Here is a 21,620-nt window from a genome sequence, read left to right on the forward strand (position 1 = left end):
GCGGAGGGGGGGCGGGGGGCGGGGGGCGGGGGTTCCGCAGTCATTGCGCGCCCACTAAAAGTGGTCTGAGGTCAAAGTGGATTCTCCGAGGAATGTGCTGTCGTCCACGGCCACTCCCGCTTAGATATCCGTCTCGGCCACGACGCACTGGCGCGCCGCAACGCTCTCCTTCCTTCCTTCTGTTCGTTCGTTTTTTTTGTATTAAACCTGAGGCTTTCAAAAATACTGGAACCTTCACGAAGCTGACGGATGGCAGACAAGGTGGACACGACCGTCGGATACACATCTTGGGTTAAACCTTCCTTGGATGTTACCCACGCAATTTTTTTTAGTTTTGTTATCATTCCATCTTCTTTTGGGATACGTACAAGTTCAAATGAGGTATAACACTTCTTCCATCATCACGTGGTCATCGTTTTCTCCGTCCCCACCCCCCGACACATTGTTGCGTTTTCTCTTTTCTCTCGGACAAAATGCGCACAAAAGCACCGGACCCATCTCTCTGGCTGACGGCGGTTGTTGTTTATTTTTTTTCGTAGTTTTCTTTTGTTAGTTTTGCTTGAGCTATATTTGCGGCGGTGTGAATGGGGGGATGTGATCGTCCTACCATTCATATTTGGTTTATTTTGGTTAAAACACCTTTGGAAATTTGCAAATGTATTAGAAAGCACCTTCTCTCTCTCTCTCTTTGAACGGGTTTACGCGGCGGAGGGGGGGGGGGGCGAGGGGGGGGGAGCGAGTGGGGGGAGCGAGGGGGGGGCTGCCGCCGTTTTCTCGCCCCCCCCCCCCCCCCCCGCAGGAGGCTGCCCTTAAAGTTGCCGGCAAAAACTCAGGGAGAGCCGTCCGTGGCACCGACGGCTTAACGATTCGACGCGCCGTCGTCGTCAATGACATCGTTCGGTTGTTGTTGTTGTTTGTTATTGTTATTAAAGCTTGGCCCGAATTGAGTGTTTCTTCCCCTGCTCTCTGTCTCTCTCGATGCAACGTGTTGGTCTTTCTCCGGGGTGCTGGGCGGAGGAAGCCCTTTTGTCAAACGCCGCGACGTTGGGGGTTTTCTTCCGCTTGCGACGAGCAAAACCCAGGCCCCTCGCCCCCGCCCGGACGCGTCCTCTCCTGCCATCCCACGCTCTTCTCCACGTTGGCGCCGGTACATTTAAAGGCGACCTCCTCCCTCCTCCTCCTCCCTCCTCCTCTTTAGCAAAACCCACGAGTCGCCTTCACGCCGCAACGGCTCCCGACACAACAATACGCAAGGCCGACACCCTTGGGAAAACAAATAAAAAATAGTTCTCAAAAAATAAAAGGAATGTACCAACGGGTTAATACATGCACAGTAAATGATCGTGTCTCCGTTTTTATGTTGGTTTTTGTTTTTTCAAAGTTTTGTTTAAAGCTATCTATAAAAACCGAGCGTCGCGAGCGCCCGCGAGCGGAACGCCTCTACGAGCCCACGCTCTGCGACTCGCGCTCGGAGATCATGCCGTACGCCGCGATGGCGCGCTCGCTCGCCAGCGACGTCGCCTGGCCGCCCTGGTCCGCGTCGCCCGAGCACCCGCTCAGCGAAACCGGCGGCTGGGGCGCCGCCGCCGCCGCCGCCGCCGCCGGCACCTGCGCGTCCATCCCGGCCGCCGCCGCCACCGCGGCCGAGTTCGCCAGGGAGGCCGTGACGAGGGCGGGCAAGAAGCGCGTCTGCGGGAGCGACGGCGGCGTCACGGGCGTGGCGAACGGCGGCCACGATTTGGCGCAGGCGACGGGAGCGGCGCACGAGGAGCCGGCTGCCGAGAAGCCGCCGCCGCCGTCATCCGGCATGGGCTGCTGCTGCTGCTGCTGCGAGGTAGATGCGGAATCAGTGGCGCGAAAGGAGTGAGGTAATAATAGTCTAGCGTGCTGCTGCTGCTGCTCTTTGGCGTCGGACGAAGCTCGTTTGGCCGCGACCTGCTGCCGGTGCGAGGACGACTGGAGGTGGCGTCGCAGGCCGTCTTCCCCGAGCAGGGTCACGTCGCAGGCCTTGCACTGGTACTGGCCCGAGGGCACACGCACCAGGGTCTCCCGCGCGTCCACCTTGCCCAGCCCGAAGTAGCAGAGCGACTTCTGGTGGGCCAGCGCCAGCGTCTCGTCGGAGAACACCATCTGGCACTTGCGGCACACGAGGCTGCACTTCATCTCGCAGTGCTCCGCCAGGCTCGGCTTCGTCGGGGCGTCCGCCGCCCCCTTGCCTTTGCCCGGCGGCCTGGCGCCGTCGTCCGCCCCGTCGCCCGCCTCCTTCGCGTCCTGGCCGCCCCTGTCGTGCCGACCCTGCGCGGAGCCGTTCGACGGCTGCGCCGCCTGCGTCATCTGCTGCTGCTGCTGCTGCAGCACCTCTTGCACGTTCTGCTGATACTGCTGCACCTGCTGCTGCAGCAGCGAGCCGGCCGCCAGCCCGTTGGCGAGGGCGGCCTGCGCGAAGGCCGGGCCGTAGGGGAAGAGGCCCGAGGCGTCCATTCCGTACAGCGACTGGAGGTAGCCGCCCTGCAGCACGGCCGCGGCCGCCGCCGCCGTGGGCAGCTGCGGCCCGTTGAAGTACGGCGGCAGCGTGGGCAGCCCGAAGCAGGGCAGCAGCTGCCCCGCGAGGAGGGCGGCCGCCGCCGTCGCGTTGGACTCGCCGGCCAGCGCGGCCTGCAGGGCCCGCAGCTGGGCCTGGTCGGACTGCGCCTGCTGGACGACCGCGTCCGACTCGTCGTGCTTCGCCGCGGCGTCCGATTTCTGCCGCTCGTCGGTGTCCTGGTCGTCGCCAGCGGCGTCTTTGCTCCTCTCATTGCCCGGCGACTGCGGCGCGGTGCCGGCGTTCTGCTGCTGTTGCGGTGATTTGCTGGGGACCGCGGCGGGCGCGGTGAGACCCGGCGAGGGGATCGCCGACATGGGGAAGCCGATGAGAGCTGCCTTGGGCGTCGTCATTGCTGCCGGAGGGACGGAGGAGGGGGGAGAAGGAGGGATAAGGGGGGAGGAGTTGCCCTCTTTTTCACCCAAAAAACGTACTTTGTAATATATAAACAATGCATATTAATACATAGATACTAACAACATTATAAACACCATTATACACTACACTATACACTACACTATACACTACACCACTATACACTACACACTACTGTTCACTACACAATACACTACACTACTATACACCACACATTGGGCTCTATGGAGGCACTACTCTACACGACCTGACTAGACAGTCCACGAAATACTACTATACACTACACTACTATACACTACACTATACACTACACACTACCCTACACTATACACTACACTATACACTACACTACTATACACTACTATACACTACACAATACACTACACAATACACTACACTATACACTACACGACTATACACTACACGATACACTACTATACACAATACACTACACTATACACTACTATACACAATACACTACACTATACACTACACTACACAATACACTACACAATACACTACACAATACACTACACGACAATACACCACTATACACAACACAATACACTACACGACTATACACCACTATACACTACTATACACAATACACTACATACACTACACTATACACTACTACACACTACACTACACATTGGGCTCTATGGAGGCCCGTCGTTAAGCGATGCGTCGTTAACAGGAGTGCTCGTCAAGAGGGCTTCTACTGTATACGGTTTCTTGGTGGCGCCTCGATGCCCGAAATTGCAAGCGACCACAACGGAGGCTTCACCGCGGCATCGCCGGGGTTCGCCGCCCGGCTCCTCCGATCGGCGCTCGACCGCTCTCCGCGAAAAATGGCCCAAATTCCAAAAGGGGAATTGCCTGCGTGTCACGGAAGCTGCCGAGGGGGGTTCACGCCGTCGATTTTTGCAGCGGCGTCCTGAACGCACGTAGCATTGAAATTCTTTCGCGCCGTACGTCAGCCAACCGTAGCTTATCGGAGGTGCGGGGGGAAGGACAAAAAAATGTGGGTTTCTACCGTGTGAGTCTATGGTTCTCTGTTGTGTGAGTCTATGGGTCTCTGTTGTGTGAGTCTATGGGTCTCTGTTGTGTGAGTCTATGGGTCTCTGTTGTGTGAGTCTATGGGTCTCTGTTGTGTGAGTCTATGGGTCTCTGTTGTGTGAGTCTATGGGTCTCTGTTGTGTGAGTCTATGGGTCTCTGCCGTGTGAGTCTATGGGTCTCTGTTGTGTGAGTCTATGGGTCTCTGTTGTGTGAGTCTATGGGTCTCTGTTAAGTGAGTCTATGGGTCTCTGTTGTGTGAGTCTATGGGTCTCTGTTGTGTGAGTCTATGGGTCTCTGTTGTGTGAGTCTATGGGTCTCTGTTGTGTGAGTCTATGGGTCTCTGTTGTGTGAGTCTATGGGTCTCTGTTGTGTGAGTCTATGGGTCTCTGTTGTGTGAGTCTATGGGTCTCTGCCGTGTGAGTCTATGGGTCTCTGTTGTGTGAGTCTATGGGTCTCTGTTGTGTGAGTCTATGGGTCTCTGCCGTGTGAGTCTATGGGTCTCTGTTGTGTGAGACTATGGGTCTCTGTTGTGTGAGTCTATGGGTCTCTGTTGTGTGAGTCTATGGGTCTCTGTTGTGTGAGTCTATGGGTCTCTGTTGTGTGAGTCTATGGGTCTCTGCCGTGTGAGTCTATGGGTCTCTGTTGTGTGAGTCTATGGGTCTCTGCCGTGTGAGTCTATGGGTCTCTGCCGTGTGAGTCTATGGGTCTCTGTTGTGTGAGTCTATGGGTCTCTGTTGTGTGAGTCTATGGGTCTCTGTTGTGTGAGTCTATGGGTCTCTGTCGTGTGAGTCTATGGGTCTCTGTTGTGTGAGTCTATGGGTCTCTGTTGTGTGAGTCTATGGGTCTCTGTTGTGTGAGTCTATGGGTCTCTGCCATGTGAGTCTATGGGTCTCTGTTGTGTGAGTCTATGGGTCTCTGCCGTGTGAGTCTATGGGTCTCTGTTGTGTGAGTCTATGGGTCTCTGTTGTGTGAGTCTATGGGTCTCTGTTGTGTGAGTCTATGGGTCTCTGTTGTGTGAGTCTATGGGTCTCTGCCGTGTGAGTCTATGGGTCTCTGTTGTGTGAGTCTATGGGTCTGTTGTGTGAGTCTATGGGTCTCTGTTGTGTGAGTCTATGGGTCTCTGTTGTGTGAGTCTATGGGTCTCTGCCGTGTGAGTCTATGGGTCTCTGTTGTGTGAGTCTATGGGTCTCTGTTGTGTGAGTCTATGGGTCTCTGTTGTGTGAGTCTATGGGTCTCTGTTGTGTGAGTCTATGGGTCTCTGTTGTGTGAGTCTATGGGTCTCTGCCGTGTGAGTCTATGGGTCTCTGTTGTGTGAGTCTATGGGTCTCTGCCGTGTGAGTCTATGGGTCTCTGTTGTGTGAGTCTATGGGTCTCTGTTGTGTGAGTCTATGGGTCTCTGTTGTGTGAGTCTATGGGTCTCTGCCATGTGAGTCTATGGGTCTCTGTTGTGTGAGTCTATGGGTCTCTGTTGTGTGAGTCTATGGGTCTCTGCCATGTGAGTCTATGGGTCTCTGTTGTGTGAGTCTATGGGTCTCTGTTGTGTGAGTCTATGGGTTTCTGTTGTGTGAGTCTATGGGTCTCTGTTGTGTGAGTCTATGGGTCTCTGCCGTGTGAGTCTATGGGTCTCTGTTGTGTGAGTCTATGGGTCTCTGTTGTGTGAGTCTATGGGTCTCTGTTGTGTGAGTCTATGGGTCTCTGTTGTGTGACACACGGGAAGCCGCACACACGTGGCACACGAGAAGCAGCACACAAGCAGACGATGCCAACCTGCTGGAGACGGCCCAAAGTTGGGCAGCGCCGGGGAGCCCCCAACGCCCGGCATGAGCATCGGCGAGAGCCCGGTAACGGCCGAGTAGGCCGACGCGAGGCCCAGGCCCGGCACTTGGGGCCCGTTGTGGAACGTGGCGGGGTGCTTCGTGACTTGAATTGCCTGCTGCTGGGGAAGGCCGATGCTCTCGTTGGCCTTCTTGATGCGGTCGAGCTCCTGCTGGGCCATGAACTGGCGGAAGAGCGCCGGGTCGAGGAACTTCTCGCCGTCCAGCTGGCTGCCGAGGCTCTCCTTGAGCTTGCCGATGTGCTGCAGCGAGAAGACGTGGTCGCGCACCGAGAGGCGCGCCGTGTACTGCACGCCGCACAGCCCGCAGCGGCCCCCCCGCGGCGCCGCGCCCTCCCCGCCGCCCGCGGCCACCGCGGCCTCCGCGCCGAACTGCTTGGCGACGCTCAGCTTGAACTTCTTGTCCTTGGCGCGCGCGTTCTGGAACCACACCTGCACGACGCGCTTGGGCAGCCCGATGTCGTTGCCGAGGATCTCGCACTCGTGCATGGTGGGCGTGCGGTACTCCCCGAAGCAGGCTTTGAGCACCTTCAGCTGCAGGTTGGACATCTGGGTGCGGTAGCGCTTGTGGCCCGGACGGTCGTCGGACGACGACGACAGCTTGGACTGCGAGAAGGCGAGGCCGCCCAGCGGGCTCGGGGTGCGCGGGTCGGCCAGGCTGGACGTCTCGCTGTAGTCGTTCATCTCGAAGTCCAGCGTCGTCGAGAGGCTCAGGCCGGGGCTCACCGGCCCCGACGACGAGACGCCGTCGCCGCTCTCGCTGCCGAGCGCCGGCGTCGTCGGCTGAAACGGCGCCTCGTCCTCCGTCTTCGGCCGGACGTAGTCGGAGGTCGACGCCTCGGCCGAGAGGCCGTCGCCGTTCTCGCCGCGTGCCGCGCTCGCGCCGGACGGGCGGCCGTCTTCCGACGAGCCGCCACCACCGCGGCCATCGTCGTCGTCGTAGGCCGAGGCGTCGCCTTCCGCCGCGCCGCCCGCCATCGACCCTTCGACCTTGGGGATGAACGAGGCCTTGTCGCAGAAGCTGCTCTCGACGTTGATGGGGGAGTGGCTGAGCCCGGTGGGGGAGTTGTCGCCCATCATCTTCATCTGAGACAGCAGCGCCGACCGGTTGTCGCAGCCGGCGCCCATGCCGAACGGCGGCTGGGAGAACACCATGCTGAGCGAGTGCTCGAAGCCGCCGCCGCCGCCGATGCCGCCGATGCCGCCGCCGTCCTTGGCCTGCGTGTGCCCGGGGCTCGGCGCGCCGGGCGACGGGAAGACGTTGTAACCCGACTGGCGCGCCTCGTGCCAGTGGCGCGAGCGGATGTGCGTGTCGAGCGCCGTCTGGGCCTTGAAGAGGGCGCGGCAGAACGGGCAGCGCCGGTGGGCCTGCACCATGCCGAACGAGCGGAACTGGCCCTTGCGCTCGCGGGCGCGCGTGTTCTGGAACCACACCTGCACCACGCGCTTCTTGAGGCCCACCTCGCTGGAGATGTGGTCCAGCATCTTGCGCGTGGGGTTCGAGTCGATCATGTACTTGCCGTAGAGCACCTCCAGCTGCTCGGGTGTGATGGTCGTCCTCAGCCGCTTGTCCTTGTGCGGCTCGTCGAGCCGCTCGCCGTCCACCTTGCCCCCGACGTCGGCCCTCTCCTCGGTGCCGGCGGACGACGCCGGCGTCGCGGGCGACGGCGCCGACTGTGACAGGACGTGCGGCGGGGCGCCCGGCACGAGCGAACCGGAGCGCGGGTCGAACATCACGAAGGGCATCTCCGCGGGGCGCTCCAGGACAGAGGGCGGGTGAGCGAAGGGGTTCTGTGCGGAGAGCATGTGCGTCTGCTGGTGCTCCTGCCACTGCTCGAAGGTGGGGAACGAGAGCTTGCACTGCTCGCACTGGTAGGGCAGCAGTTGCAGCGCCAGGCTGTTGTATGGCGCCGGCTGCATCGGCCCCTGCTGCGACGACGACGACGACGATAGCAGCTGATGATGATGATGGCTGCTCTGAGGTTGATTCGGTTTTGGTTTTGGCTGCTCTTCCTGCTGACTTTGCAGCTGATGAAGCTGCTGCTGCTGCTGCAGCTGCAGCTGCTGCTGCTGCAGCTGTTGCTGCAGCTGCTGCTGCAGCTGCTGCTGCAGCTGCTGCTCCTGCTGCTCCCGCTGCTGCTCCCGCTGCTGCTCCCGCTGCTGCTCCCGCTGCTGCTCCCGCTGCTGCTCCCGCTGCTGCTCCCGCTGCTGCTCCCTCGCCACCTTGCCTTCCTTCGGCTTCTCCTCGGCCGGTTCGGTTTTGGGGCTCGGAGCTCCGCGGGAGTCGCCGTCGGGCGTCTGGAACGACGAGGGGGCCGGCGCGTCGCGCTGCGGCTGCGCCGGCGGTGGCGTATAGCCCGACGAGTTGCCCATGTCGGTGGCGTCGGACGAGTCGTCCATCTGGTTGTCCTCGCGCGTGTAGCTGTCCTCCTCGTCGCGGTAGCAGTGCTTCTTCTGGTGGGTGATGAGGTCGAAGATGCGCTGGAACACCACGCTGCACTTGCGGCACTGGTAGTTCATGTTGCCGGTGCGCACGTAGCGGTCGTTGAGCAGCACCTCGCGCTTCTCGCCGTCCCTGCCCTCGATCTGGCTCTCGTAGCTCTTGCGCGCCTTTTGCCGCGCGTTCTGGAACCACACGACGATGACGCGCGTCGGCAGGCTCAGGAGGCCGGACAGCTGCTCCAGCTCGTCGTCCTTGGGGTAGGCGTTGGCGTCGAAGAAGTCCTGCAGGATCTTGAGCTGGTAGTCGGTGAAGCGCGTCCGGCTCGAGCGCCGGCTCGACAGCGTCTCCATCTGCAGCTGCTGCTGCTGCAGCTGCTGCTGCTGCAGCTGCTGGGTCGGGAGCTCGGGGGACGGCACCGGCATGGGGGGCAGCGCCGGTGCTGCCGGCACCGCCGGTGCTGCCGGCACCGCCGGCGGCTCGGCACGCAGCTCGTCGAGGCTCGTGGTGGGCGGGTTGTTGAAGTTGTAGGGCGAGTCCTTATTGCGCTGGCGCTCCTTGAACAGCGTGTTGCGGAACCAGTGCTTGATGACCTTGTGCGAGAGGCCCGTATTCTCGGCCATCTCCTGGATCTGCTCGTCGCTCGGCAGGTTGTTGATGTCGAAGTAGGCCTTGAGCACGTTCAGCTGCTCCTCCGTGATGCGGGTGCGCGGCCGCTTGCTCTGCTGCTGCTGCTGCTGCAGGAGCAGGGCCGAGTCCACCGCCTGCTGCTGCTGCTGCTGCATCTTCTGCTGGTGGTGGAGGTGGTAGAGCTGCACAAAGTCGGCGGTGATCGACTCCATGGGCATGAACTGCGAGGACAGTTGCGACGCCATCGACTGCAGCTGCATCGGCTGCATCATCAGCGGCGATAGCATGGGCAGCTGGTCCAGGGGCAGCGCCAGCTGGGACAACACCATCTGGTGGGGCGAATGCTGCGCGGGCTGCGGGGTGGCTGGAGGGGTGGCCAGCTTCGGGGCGGTGGATGCGGGCGGAGGAGGGGGCGGCGGCGGAGGCGGCGGCGGCTGGAGCTGCTGCTGGAGCTGCTGCTGGAGCTGCTGCTGGAGCTGCTGTTGCTGGAGCTGCTGCTGCTGGAGCTGCTGCTGCTGCGCTGGCAGCGCCTGCATCTCGGGTGAGTCCGGCCTGATCGGGTAGACCTTGTCGTAGGTCTTGCGGTACTGCTTGGAGTAGCGGCTGAGCTCCTCGATGGGCAGGATCTGGAGGTGGATGTGCTCCTGGTGGCTTTTGAGTACCAGGATGTTGGAGAAGAGCTTGCCGCAGTCCCTGCACTCGATCTTGCCCGAGGCGTCGGCGGGCGCGGCACTCTCCTCCCGCCGCGCCGACCTCTGCCGGTTCTCATTGTACTGGATCACCAGCTCGAAGCCGAAGTTCTCCAGCAGCGCTCGCACCGCATTGCCCCGGGCGTACGCCGGAATCCTGGGCGGCGGCACGCGTTCCTCGGAGCCGCCCGGCTGCTGGTGCTGCGCGTCGCCCGGCTCCTCGCCGGGGCCCGCCGCCGGTGTCGTCGTCGACTCGCCGTCGACATCCTCTTCCTGCGCCTCCTCCATCTTCTCGTCCTCCTCGGCGCTCCGATTCTCGATCTCCTCGCTCAGGAGTTGAAGCGCCTGCTGTTGCTGCTGCTGTTGCTGCTGCTGCTGCTGTTGCTGCTGCTGTTGCTGTTGCTGCTGCTGCTGCTGTTGCCACTGCTGCTGCGACTTCAGCTCTCCCAGGATGGAGGCGGCCGCGCTGGACATGGCGAACGCGCCGGACGACCCGGGCAGGACCATCTCCTGGTGCAGCTGAAGGTCGGCGCCGGAAAGACCAAAGGGAAAGAAGAACGGCTGCTGCTGCTGCAGCTGCATGAAGGCTTCCGTCGTCATGGAGAAAGGGGGCAGCAGTGCCGGGTTGAAGAGCTGGTGCTGAAGGAAGGCCGGCTGCTGCTGCTGCTGCAGCTCCTGCTGGAACTGCACCTGCGCCTGCTGCACCAGGGCCTGCGTTTGGGCGCGTGCCAAAGCCTGTGCCTGTGCCTGGGCCTGTGCCTGGGCCTGTGCCTGGGCCTGCTGGCCTGACGACGGCGTCGGCGGCGCCTCCGCGTGCGCCTTCCTCAGCGCCTCCGCATACTCCGGCGCCGCCTCCGGCTTGTGCGCCGAGCCACCGGGGGCCGCCTGGGCCTTGGTGTAGTCGCTCGCGGCCTGTTGAACGGCGCTCGCCGAAGCGCCGGCGCCGTCCCCTTTGCCGCCGCCCGACGCCGCCGCGGCCGACTCCTGCAGCGCCGCCCGCGTCTTTGTCTGGTGCAGCACGGAGCGCATGTGGATCTCGAGCGTGGAGCTCTGGCTGTAGGCCACGTTGCAGGTGGCGCACCGGTAGGGCTTGCTGTCGCCGGCGCTCACGGCGGCGTCGCCCTGCGCGGCGCCGCCGGACGGCCCGCCTGAGCCCTGCAGTGTCTTCTTCAGGCGGTTGAGGTGCGACACCGAGTTGTAGTGCACGAGAAGGATGTTCTTCTGCGTGAACGACTCCTTGCACACGGTGCACTTATACGGCCGTGACGGGTCCAGGAACTTGTCCATCAGGAAGTTGGTGCCCTTGCGGAACGGCAGCGCCCGCTTGGCGTCGCCCAGCAAGTCGTCGCACTCCGGCGCGCCCTCGCCCGCCTCCGCGGTGCCGCCGTGCCCGCCCTCCGCCTCGGAGGGGCCCTCCGCGTCGCCCCTGTCGCCGTCGTGCACCGCCGCGCCTTCCTCGCCTCCTCCCTCGGCCGGCGACGGTTCCCGGCGGCCGACCCGGAAGCCGATGCCGACGCTGCCGCAGATCTGGCGCACGTCGCCGTCGCTCAGCTCCGGGTGGCTCGACTCCAGGTGTCTGCCGAGGGCCGCGGGCGTGCGCAGGTTTTGCGGGCACAGCGGGCAGGCGGCCGCGGTGGCGGCGGCGGGCTGGCAGCACAGCTGCTGGTGAGCCAGCACCTTGTCGGGGCTCTTGAAGCAGGCGCCGCACTGCCCGCAGCGGTGCTTGCTAGCCGCCGCCACCGCTCGCTGCTCCGCGATGGCTCCGGCCGGCGGCTGCAGCTGCTGCTGCTGCAGCTGCTGCTGCTGCCGCTGTTTGGCGTGGGCCTCGGCGAAGTGGGCCTGCAGCGCCCCGGGCGTCACGAACTGCTGCCCGCACCCTTTCTTCCAGCACAGGAAGCCCTTCTGGTCGCCACTCGCGCCCACGCCCAGCGAGGCCTTCTCTCGGGACGTGCCGGGCCTCTCGGACTTTTCACCATCCTCGCCTGCCACGCAAAGTGAAAACGTTGGCGTTCCGAAGGTTTTTTGTTCGTTACTTTTAAGCAGGCGTGCGCGCGTGGAGAACGGCGGCGCAGCGGTTAGCGCGCTGCTGCGCTACGAACCCGGTGACACGGGTTCGATTCCCGCCCGCGGCCAACACCGGTGACGCTTATCTGAACCGATCCTGGGCCTCCCCTATGTCGACTCAGCCTCAAGTGAGTACCCGTTGCGATGCATAGTAAACATCGTGACTGGGGAGACAAAGGCGGCCGGGCGTGGTGCTGGCCACCCAGCCCCTCGTGTGCCACAGTGCCGGCCTTCATAGGTGCTGCTCGCTGACAGCATTTGCCCCGATGGTCTGTTACAGGCTACACGGAAGGTTCTCCGTCTTTGCCTTTCCAGCGCCGACGCTTACTACGCACCGCACCAGGCACTCATTTTTAAGGCAGAGGGACCAGTTCAGATAATCGCCGGTGTAATTAGTTCGATTCCCACGAGCGGGAATCGAACTCGAGTTGGCGGGCCCACGAGAGGCTTACTCGCTGGCGCTGACCGTGACGCTGGTGTACGAACGTCTACGAGCATCGACACGCGTCACCACGACCGTGCGCGCGCGACGATGACGACACAATTGCGGGTTGCCCGGTGGTGGTGGTTGTCGCACCACAGTGGTGGGGGGGGGGGGGTGCGGGGGGGTGGGGGGGGTGCTGCCGACTCACCTGTATAGGCGAAGTTTTCCACCGTGGCTATGGTCGTCGCCGCCGAATTCGCCGCGCCACGGCTCATGTCGGTGTTCGTTCCGTCGGCGGCCACGCCAACGCCGGGGAAAAACGCGTCGTTTGGCACGGCGCTCTCGTCACCGGAGACCTGTATCGTGAAGGGGAGAAAAGCGTGTCACCATAGCGGGCGGGCGTGGCGGGCGGGTGGGCGTGGCGGGGGTGGCGGGGGTGGCGGGGGGTGGGGAGACGGGACAATGCGCAGACAATCGTTGCACTGAGCGTAATCGCTCGCTCATCCACGCACGTACCGCCGTCTCCGCGAGAGCGCACCGCTGCGGCGATCGTCGTCGACACGAGCGGTCGCCGTCGCCGGCGAAAGGCAAGACCAAAATAAGTCGGCAACGACCACGGCTCCTCGCTAAGAGTCGGCGGTGGCGTGGTTTGGGGCGGGCGACGCAAGTTGGGTTGTTATTGTCCCCACGAGCCGCACGCGAGCACGGCTTCTCTTCCAGCTGCCGGGCGCAGCAGTGCCGACCACATTCAATTAGCGCCAAAAACGGCAAAGCGGGGAGCCGCGCGGTCTCGCGGCGCACAACGGCCAACGGGATGCCTCTTAATTATACACCTTGATTTCATGCGGCCCTAAATAGGGGGATGGTTGAATTATGCCGGGGCTACTCAGCAGCTTTTGCAGGCGGACAGGATAATGACTTCATGTAAATTGATTGCTCCTATAATTGCCGCTAGATTGCCGTCTCCATAATTGAGAAGGCACAATGCGGGGGCTAATGGGGAGCTTATTTTCCATTTTTTCACGACTCAAAATAACCCCCCTCCCCCACCCCCCTGCATTTTGGTGGAGGAAAGCGTCATAATTGCGCCTGTGGTTTTTGCCCCTCCTCCCCCCCGTGCATTTGCTGCAGGGGTCAAGTCTCTTCCCCACCCACTCCCCCCTCCCCACCTCCTATTCCTCCCACCCCCCCCCCCCCCACCGTCGGTTACAATTTAACAGAAGGCTCGGTGTAAATCGTAATTAATTTAGCGAATAAAAAAAAACCTGCGTGCGAGTGCACACTCTCGCACGTACACGCCGACACAACCCAGACACACTCCGCTCGTGTTAAAACGTGGCAATTAGCGTTGTTGTCAACGGGCGCCACTTGACGGCGGAGGATCCCGCCAAGACCGTCGCAAGCGTAAATTGCGCTTAATTGTGAGATGGGGCCGCGGCGGCGACACGCGGCCCCAGCACAAAATGGCCATCGGCCCCCTTCTTTCCCCTCCCCACCCCACCGTTTTCGAGCGGCGATCTCTGCCACCGACACGAGCGTGTCTCCATCCGTCCGTCCCCGCTTATTTGAACCGCTCCGTTTGAACGTCGGAGTCGACGGCGCGGGTTGGGCCTCTTGATAGGGAGGGCCTCTTTCATCCGCACCGAGGGCCCCCCGGATTTACGCCGAACGCGGCACGAGACGGGGGAAGGCCTGGCGGCTTCGGTTTAAAACAAAACGCGAAGGTGCTCACGCGAGCCGCCCGCACGCCTCGCGTGCCTCGTGTCCGTGACTGCACAGCGCTCTCAGGCCTCGTCCAGGCCAACCGGCTCTGGCCGAGCTGAGCATGCGGGCCGCGGCGTCGTCGGTGGGCCGGCGCAGCCGAGTGCGCCGTTAGGTTTTGCGCCGTTAGGTTTTGCGTCAGGCCCGCACCGCGTTCTCCGGGATCGATGGCGGGGCCATTCGTGCGCCAATCTCGGAAAGAGTTTCTTTGGGTTTTGAACGATTCCGCGAGGGCCACGCAAGTCCTCGCGTCTGCGCGAGCGGGAGGCCGACCGCGATTCGCGAGGGGGAACCGCAACGCGTCCTCCTTCCCCATTTCCCCCCGGAGCCTCATTTGTCGGGGCTGCCCGCACTGCCGCCCTCTTTAATTTGTGGGCGGCCTCCGCAAAAGCCGCAAAAAAGCCAAATTACGTGCACGGTGCACGAGCGTGCGGCACTGGTGTCCGGTAAATAAATAAGTAAATACAACAAACAGCCCCTCCACCCCCACCCCACCCGAGATGCGTAAACGATCATTGTTCTTCTTCTTTATATTTCTCCGATAAATGAACGAACCGCCTTCGTGGTCTCGTCGGTGCGTTGCCGTTCGTTCGGCGGTCATGGAGGGGACGGTGTGGGGGAGTCAGTGGGGGGGGGGGGGGGGGCAGCGAGGGGGGGGGGTCGTAGGTGCGGGTGCCACAATTCATTACGGCAAAACCGACAGGAGGGAGGCGTGACCCCCAGTGAACCCTGACCCAGGCGGGCGGCAAATTAGACCGTTCTCATTAAGGAAAAGTGGCGCCATCGCCATGAATCGGCCACTGAGATGAGGAGGAGGGAGAGGAGGGGGAGGAGGAGGGGGAGGAGGGCCGCAAGGGGAGGGCGTGGTACGGTTAGACTCCTGGAAGGTCGTGGTGAATTGTAGGGGGAGGGGAGAGGGGGAGGTGTGGTTGGAGGCAGAAAAACCAAATTGGCGGTTGCTTTCTACCCTTCGTGTCCACGGTGCAGTCCCACTGCCCCGTCCCCTTCCCCCCACAACCGTGACCCCCGTGACCTCCGCCGCCCCTCCCCCTCCTTCCGTGTCCACGCACAGCGGCGAGCGAACGCTTCCCCTAGCAGCGAGCGCCAAAACACCTTCTTGAATTTTGCATGAGGCCGCCGCTGATGCCCATCACTCCCCCTCCTCACCCCCCCCCCATACCCCCCACCCCCCCGAAGCCTGAGGAGAGGGCCGCCTTGCAGGGCGGAAATTGGAGATGGGGCGCTCGTTAGGAGCCAAGCCAATTTGGAGCGGCTCATGATGAGCTGGGCAGCACGCGGGCTGCTGCTGCTGCCTCCCTCGAGCGAGGCCGGGAAGAAGCGGCGAGGGAGGCCCCCGCGGGCGCGGTTGATTGTCAAGTGGATCGAGGTTTTGTGCTTTTTTCTTGCTTCAACTCGTTCGTAAAGTCGAACGCAAAAAGGAATAAAATCAACAGCAACGAATAATCGCCGGGGTCATATAATATGGCCTAGCAATTGCAACAGTCGTTTGCGTGATCATCATCGTTATTATTTTTAGAGAATATATTTTTTACAAACATCATGGTTGTTGTGACCTGAGGTTGATTCCTGACCAAGGCAAACATCTAGGTCGACCCAGCCTTAAACGTGTACCCGGTGAAATTGGCAATTATTGGCACCGGGGAGACAAAGGTGCCTGGGTGTGTGATGAATGTACGTGCATGCATGTATTTAAGGCTGAGTCAACGTAGGGGAGGGCCCAGGACCGATTCAGAAAGTCGTCACTGACATTGGTAGTGAGCAGGAATCAAACTTGGGTCTCCCGATTCACACCACGGTTCGCTGGCCGCCACGCGGACGCTCCCCTAGGTTGACTCGGCATGAATATGAGCAACTGGCGTGGTGTACAGGCATCACCAACGGGGAGACGAAGGCGATCTGAGAGCGCGCGATATTCAGCCACCTCGGAAAGCCATTTCTGGCCATTCCGGCCTTCTGAGGTGCTCGCATTCACAGCACCCGCGGCCCCAGCAGTGCGTTTAGGGCGAAGGCCTCACGTCTCGTGCCGCGTTCGGCATAAACACGCGGGGGGGGGGGGCCTTCAGCGCGGACCAGAGAGACCCTCCCCGTCGGCCCTCTCTCCCGTCCATCGTAGGCAACGCAACGCAACGCGTACGTGCGGGCAGCACCGCTCGCGCCAGCCCGTTGCAACGCTGCGCCCAATGGAGAAAGGCTCGGCATCGGCGGACGGACAAAAAATATAAACGCACCACAGAATGAACCCCCACCGCCCCGGCTCGGGGTAAACAGTAATTGACGTTGCATTTGTTGCGCCGTCACCGCAGGGCACCGCTGAAGCCGGGATGGCCAATTACGAGCACCGCGGCGTCGTAGGGCAGCGGGCGCTTGCGGTGGCGGCACCGAACTCCGCTCACCGGGGGGTCTCGGCGAGCTCTCACCGGGCTCTCGATGCGAGTCTACGAGTCGACATGTTAGTCGATGGATCTCAATGTGCGGCTACGGCTCTACGGGAGGGTCGAGCTCGAACCCACGGCCTCCTGCGTATCGCCGCCGCCTCCGATATCAACAGCGCCATACCACCGGCCCTGCACGCATGTAGAACGTCTTTCGCAACACGTAGCCGAGCGTGCTAATTGGAGGTGTGGGCGGAGCGGGCCCCCCCTTGCTCCGCGTCGAAGATTCGACCTCCTTCCCCGTTAGTCAACGAGGCTTGGGCGGTCGCCCATTCTCCTCCGCTGGCAGCACCGATGCTGCTGGCCACGAGTCACGTGGCGGGGGGGGGGGGGCGGGGGGAACGCGGGCGAGGCGGCGCGCGACGTGACGCCCACGTGCGCGCCATCCCGACCGGAGCGGGTGAGCGCACCGTCCGAAAGCCGACCGCTCTCGGGGTGGCGACCGCGGCGGCGTCCGGTACAACGATCGGGCCGCCCGGCGCCTTCGGCGAACGGAAGAAATAGCCGGCACCGGGGGCTGGCTCGGCGCTCGCCCCCCCCACCGCCCCCCTCGCACGCACGTACCGTCTGCATGAGCATGGGGATGCAGTGGGCGGCGACGCTGTGCAGGTGGGTCAGGTGCAGCTGCAGGTGAATGCGGCTGCTCAGCGCGTCCTGGCACAGGGGGCAGCGCAGCAGGGCGGCCGCCGCCATGGGCACCGCGCCGCCGCCATTGCCGGGCGCCGGCGCTGCCGGGGCTTGCTGCTGGTGCTGCTGCTGATGCTGCTGCTGCTGCTGCAGGGAGGAGTGCTGCCGGGCGACGTGCGTCTGCAGCCGACGACCACAGCCACAGGTGAATGTGCAGTACGGACACTGGTACACCTTAGGTTTTGGCGACAAGAGTCGGGAGACAGAGAGAGGGGGGAGAGAGAGAGGACGCGTGGAGAGCGGGGGGGGGGGGGGAATGATTGAATGAAGGGAGAGAAGAGAGATGCAGACGCAGGAGGGAAAGGGGGGAGAGATTGCACCGGTTAACGTGAACGGGGCGGCAAGGGCGACGATGGAAGGGCAGGGCGGGCGAGGAGAGGAGGTGAGCGGAGCGTGCGGTGCGGTGAACAAGAGTCGCAAGATCGGAGGGGGGGGGGTGGCAACAGGAAGAGGGGGCAGGAACGACGGAGGTGTGTGGGATTACCGACCGTAACGAACGCAGTTTTACCACGCCGTGACGTGAAACAACAACACGCGGTGCATCGGATCGCTCGTCCACACGGGCACTCCGATCCGTTCTTTGCGTTTGAAAGCACCGCAGCCGCATCCTGCAGCGACGCGCCGCTAACACAACGACGACGGCGCAGTCCGTTTAAGTAACGAACTGGGGGCTGGGCGAGCCGTACCTGGTCGTGCGATGGGGTTTTGTCCTCCAGGGGCTTCGACCTCTTGGCCGGGCTCAGACGCTCCGGAGTGTCCAGCGGCGACGTTCGCTTCTCCGCCAAGAACGCCCGCGCCTGCTCGGCGTCTGCGGAAGAAACGGTGTTTCGTTACCGCAACGGTCGTCTTTGCTGGATTAATTACGCAAACGCCCCGTGCAGAAGGGCCGTTGCCCAAAACGTCGCCCGTCATTTATCGTTTCCTTTCAAGGCGGCAACACACCACTCACGCACACGGCGTTGCTGACACGAGTGCGGTGAGTTTTTCGAGCTCGGATTTGCGTGCATCCGAGCAACGCCCCTTCAACCAATGTCACAGGCCTACAGAGGGGAGCGCGAGTCCTCAACAGCAGCGGCGACGTCACGCCGAGCCGTCGTTACGAGGTTTTACCGTGACCCCACTCTTACGGATGGACGGACCTAATGCGTTCGAGGTCTGTCACCATGTTGGCACTCGAGAGATATGCAAACGAGCGGAGCACAGAGTCGCGCGGCGATGGAGGGAATTCATTTTAAAGTAGTTTTCAAGATTACAATTCCGAATTCCTTTCTTTCCATCACCTCTCTCTCTCTCTCTCTGCACACGCCGCGTCTCCCATTCTGATGGCCACATGAACGCGATGTTAACACACCGCACCAGGTACACACACGCATAGACACGTGGGTGTACGGTCATTGTACATGTCTGCACTATGATAAAGATGATAATAATTTACAGCCCATCATGCGTGCTGTTTGACCATACTTCACTGCGCAGATCGGTGTGTGGGTTGTTTGACAGGAGCCCAGGATCAGTTCAGATAAATTGCTGATATTAGCTGTGGTCAGGAATCGAACTCAGGTTGCCCGGGTTTACAGCGCAGTGCCCTAGGATGGCGCAACAAGCTTTGTTTGGCGAGTGCGTGACCTAAGCGGGAGGAGCAGAGCAATCAACAGCTCGATGACCACCACCACCACCTCACTGCCATCTGCGAGTCGCAAAAGCAAACGGACGCCTGAGCGATGGCCAACATTGCACGCGACGCCGAGGAAGAGAGAGCGAAGGGGGGGACCGCAAGGCCACCGCTCGTCCGTCAGCGGCACCATCCCGTCGCGACGAGCGGGCGGCGAACTGCGGAAGCCGGCGGCGTCGGGAGCCCCCGTTGCTCGCCGCCGCACGTTGCTACGCACCCTCCTCACCACCCCCCCTCCCGCTCTCGAAGGCCGACGGACGGACGGGACCGGTCCAACGTAGCAATAATTTGATCAAGGGCCGCGGCATAAATAAATAAATAAGTAGATGCTTTATCTGGGGATTTGCGGTGGGGGAGCATCGAGCAGCGGCGGCATTAATTTAAAAGCAAAGAGCGGCGGAGGTGGTGGTGGCGGTGTGGCGCACGCGGGGCCGGGGTGATTGGATGCTCGTGGGGAAGGGCGCAGGGACGACTTGGCACGCGTGGTGATTAATGCCGCCCGCCGACAGCCAGAACAGGAAAGAATGATGGGTTTGGAGTTTGTTCTGAAAACACGCGAGCGCACGGGACTCGCGCTCACGCGCGTGTGAGCCCCCCCCCCCCCCACCCTCCCCACACCCCCCAACCGTGCCCACGCCCCCTCCGCTCTCACACCCGCTCCCACTTAATTGGCTGGATTAACGGCACGGGGGGCCGGGGCAGCCAAGAGGGCCCTCGGCAAGGCCCCGGGACAAGCGGCACGGAGACCGAAGGACTGGATGCCTGCTCGGCGCCCCCCGACTCCCCACCGCCCGCAGCCGCGGCCGCTCTCCACGGTCCACCGCCCCCCACCGCCCCCCACCACCCCCCACCGCCCCCCGTACAGCCTGAACGGACTTTTGGAGCAAGCGTCGTTAGCGAGCAGCACCTACGAAGGCCGCACGCACAACTACGGTGGCTCGTCCCAACCACCCTCCACTCCCCCCCCGCCCCTCTCGCGCCCCCCACACGCCCCCCACACGCCTCAGCCCGGAATAATTTACGAGCGCAGGGAAAGAGGTAATTTCATGCTGGATGCGTCATACGGGGCGACGGCAATCACCGGGCGGGCGCGGAGCGTTAAGAGCGAGGCGACGCCGCTCCGCGCCCGGCGCGGTGTCACGGCTCTCGCGGCCGCGCGAGCGCAATCATCGCTAGAAAAAAGAAATTTGCGTGGGGGCGCTGGAAGGGAGGGGAGGCAGCGACAGACGGGGGGGGGGGGGGGAGAAATTAACGAATCGAGGAGTCGGGAAACTCGACAGCGCGGGAGGCCGTGGCGCACCTCCTGAGCGTTCATCAGAATTCAAATTGGCTCAAATTAGATTCTCTCAAATTGAAGCTGCAAGCGGTAATAACCTGGGAAGAGACACTGTCACATGCAATTCCGGGGCCACGTCACATAAGCAAACATCCCACGCCGTGATACCCCTTAAAACACAAAAAAATGCCAAATTAGTTTCCCGCGCGCGGCGTTTGTCGGCGGCTGTCGGCGACGCGGCGCCTCCGTTTCCGGCGCCGGCGCTCGGGAAAACGCACGCCAAAGGCGTCTCCTAGGAGCGCGGCGCCGCATCTCCGGTAGGCTGGCATGCATCGGGGACACGTGCCCGGCGTGAGTCGCAAAGACAACGAGTCTCCGGTAAGCATCAACGAGACCTTCTACTTCACGGAGTCTCGGTGGGCGGAGTCTCGGTGGGCGGAGCCCCTGCACCGCCCCCCCCTCCCCCCGCCGTGGATCTGCCACCGTCTACAGGGCCGCGATTTGTTGAACTCCGAACCCAGTAAGGACACCGTCATTCTGGAATCAGTGGCCGCCCCCCCACCCGGTTAAAGTGAATGGACGGTGCCGATCGGGGGGCGCACGGCGTTGCTGGGCGCCCCTTACCGGAGCGCTCCCTCTTCTCTTCGGTGCCAGCGGCAGAGGCGGAGTTCCTGTCGAGTGAGCTCTCGTCCGAGTTTCCTTTCTCCGTGAATTCTCCTGCACCGCGAGGGCGGGGGGGGGGACAACGACGACAAGGGGGTAAGAATTAGGCCGTATTGCCGTGATCAAGACGGACGCGATGCCAAACGAGCGAACGAGCACGGGCGCTCAGCGCGGTTCACCGGAATGTCGCATTATTGTCGGGTTCCGACATTCGTGACTTTCCGACGCTCGTCCGCCGAGCCCCGGCAAAACGTCAATTTCGCGTGAGAGCATCGAGAAGCAACTTCGACACCGATTATTTCCAATAGAATAGCAGCTGTTACAAGCGATAACGTAAAAAGTATCGTAATTTTACCACCCTTTGCCAATCCTACTGGTGAGTGTGGATTGGGCTTGGTTCGAGGACCAGTTCGGATGTCACTCGCCGCCGATGTTCGCCGTGGCCGGGGACAGAACTGGTCATCAGGTTCGCAGCGCACCGTGTGCCAGCCACTGTGACAACGGTGATAACGACGGATGACGACGACAATGATAATGACGAAACAAGATCGTGACGCCGGAATCGAGGAGCAATCATCGCCGCCCCCGCTGCGGCTGCACGACGAACGTCAAACAAATGACGAGCGACGCTTGAAGGGCTCGGATGTTCGAGTCGAGCCGGGCCGTCGTGGCGCCATGCCGGATGGGGTGTCGGGAGGGGGGGGGGCACTGGACTATATTTTGTCCGCGGACGGTGCCGGCCGAACTTAATAATTCCGCGGCCGCGCTGGACCTCTCTCTCGGTTGCGTCGCTCGAGAAGAAAGCGAGAATACAAGTTTTTGGTGCACCCCCCCCCCCTTTTCGCGAAAATAATCAACGGCACAACGGACCCGGTCAAAAAGTAATGAAGATAATAATGATGAGAGTAGCGGTAGCAGTAGTAGCAGTAGTAGCCGCACTACGGCCCGCTGGGTAAAACACGCGGGGCCGATGCCAGCCGATAACAAAGCACACGGAGGCGGCGTGGAGCG

General features: G+C 61.9%; 1 protein-coding gene across 2 annotated transcripts; it reads right to left on the reverse strand.

The window, feature by feature from the left end:
* Nucleotides 1-785: 785 nt before the first annotated feature.
* On the reverse strand, nt 786-20,658 carry LOC133357869 (zinc finger homeobox protein 3-like). Of its 2 annotated transcripts, none has more exons than XM_061576013.1 (6): nt 20,571-20,658; nt 17,685-17,806; nt 16,876-17,118; nt 12,306-12,453; nt 5,784-11,591; nt 786-2,936 (listed from the first exon to the last, which is right to left on the reverse strand). In XM_061576013.1, the coding sequence occupies exons 3-6, from the start codon at nt 17,002-17,004 to the stop codon at nt 1,441-1,443; spliced, it is 7,581 nt and encodes a 2,526-aa protein (XP_061431997.1). In that variant the 5' UTR covers nt 17,005-17,118; nt 17,685-17,806; nt 20,571-20,658; the 3' UTR covers nt 786-1,440. The 2 variants fall into 2 exon arrangements, with proteins under 2 accessions (XP_061431997.1, XP_061431998.1); XM_061576014.1 differs by having other exon boundaries at nt 16,876-17,172.
* Nucleotides 20,659-21,620: the final 962 nt, after the last annotated feature.

This window comes from Lethenteron reissneri, chromosome 60, assembly GCF_015708825.2.
Source record: "Lethenteron reissneri isolate LAM-NWPU_2019-01 chromosome 60, ASM1570882v1, whole genome shotgun sequence".
NCBI classification, from domain to species: domain Eukaryota; kingdom Metazoa; phylum Chordata; class Hyperoartia; order Petromyzontiformes; family Petromyzontidae; genus Lethenteron; species Lethenteron reissneri.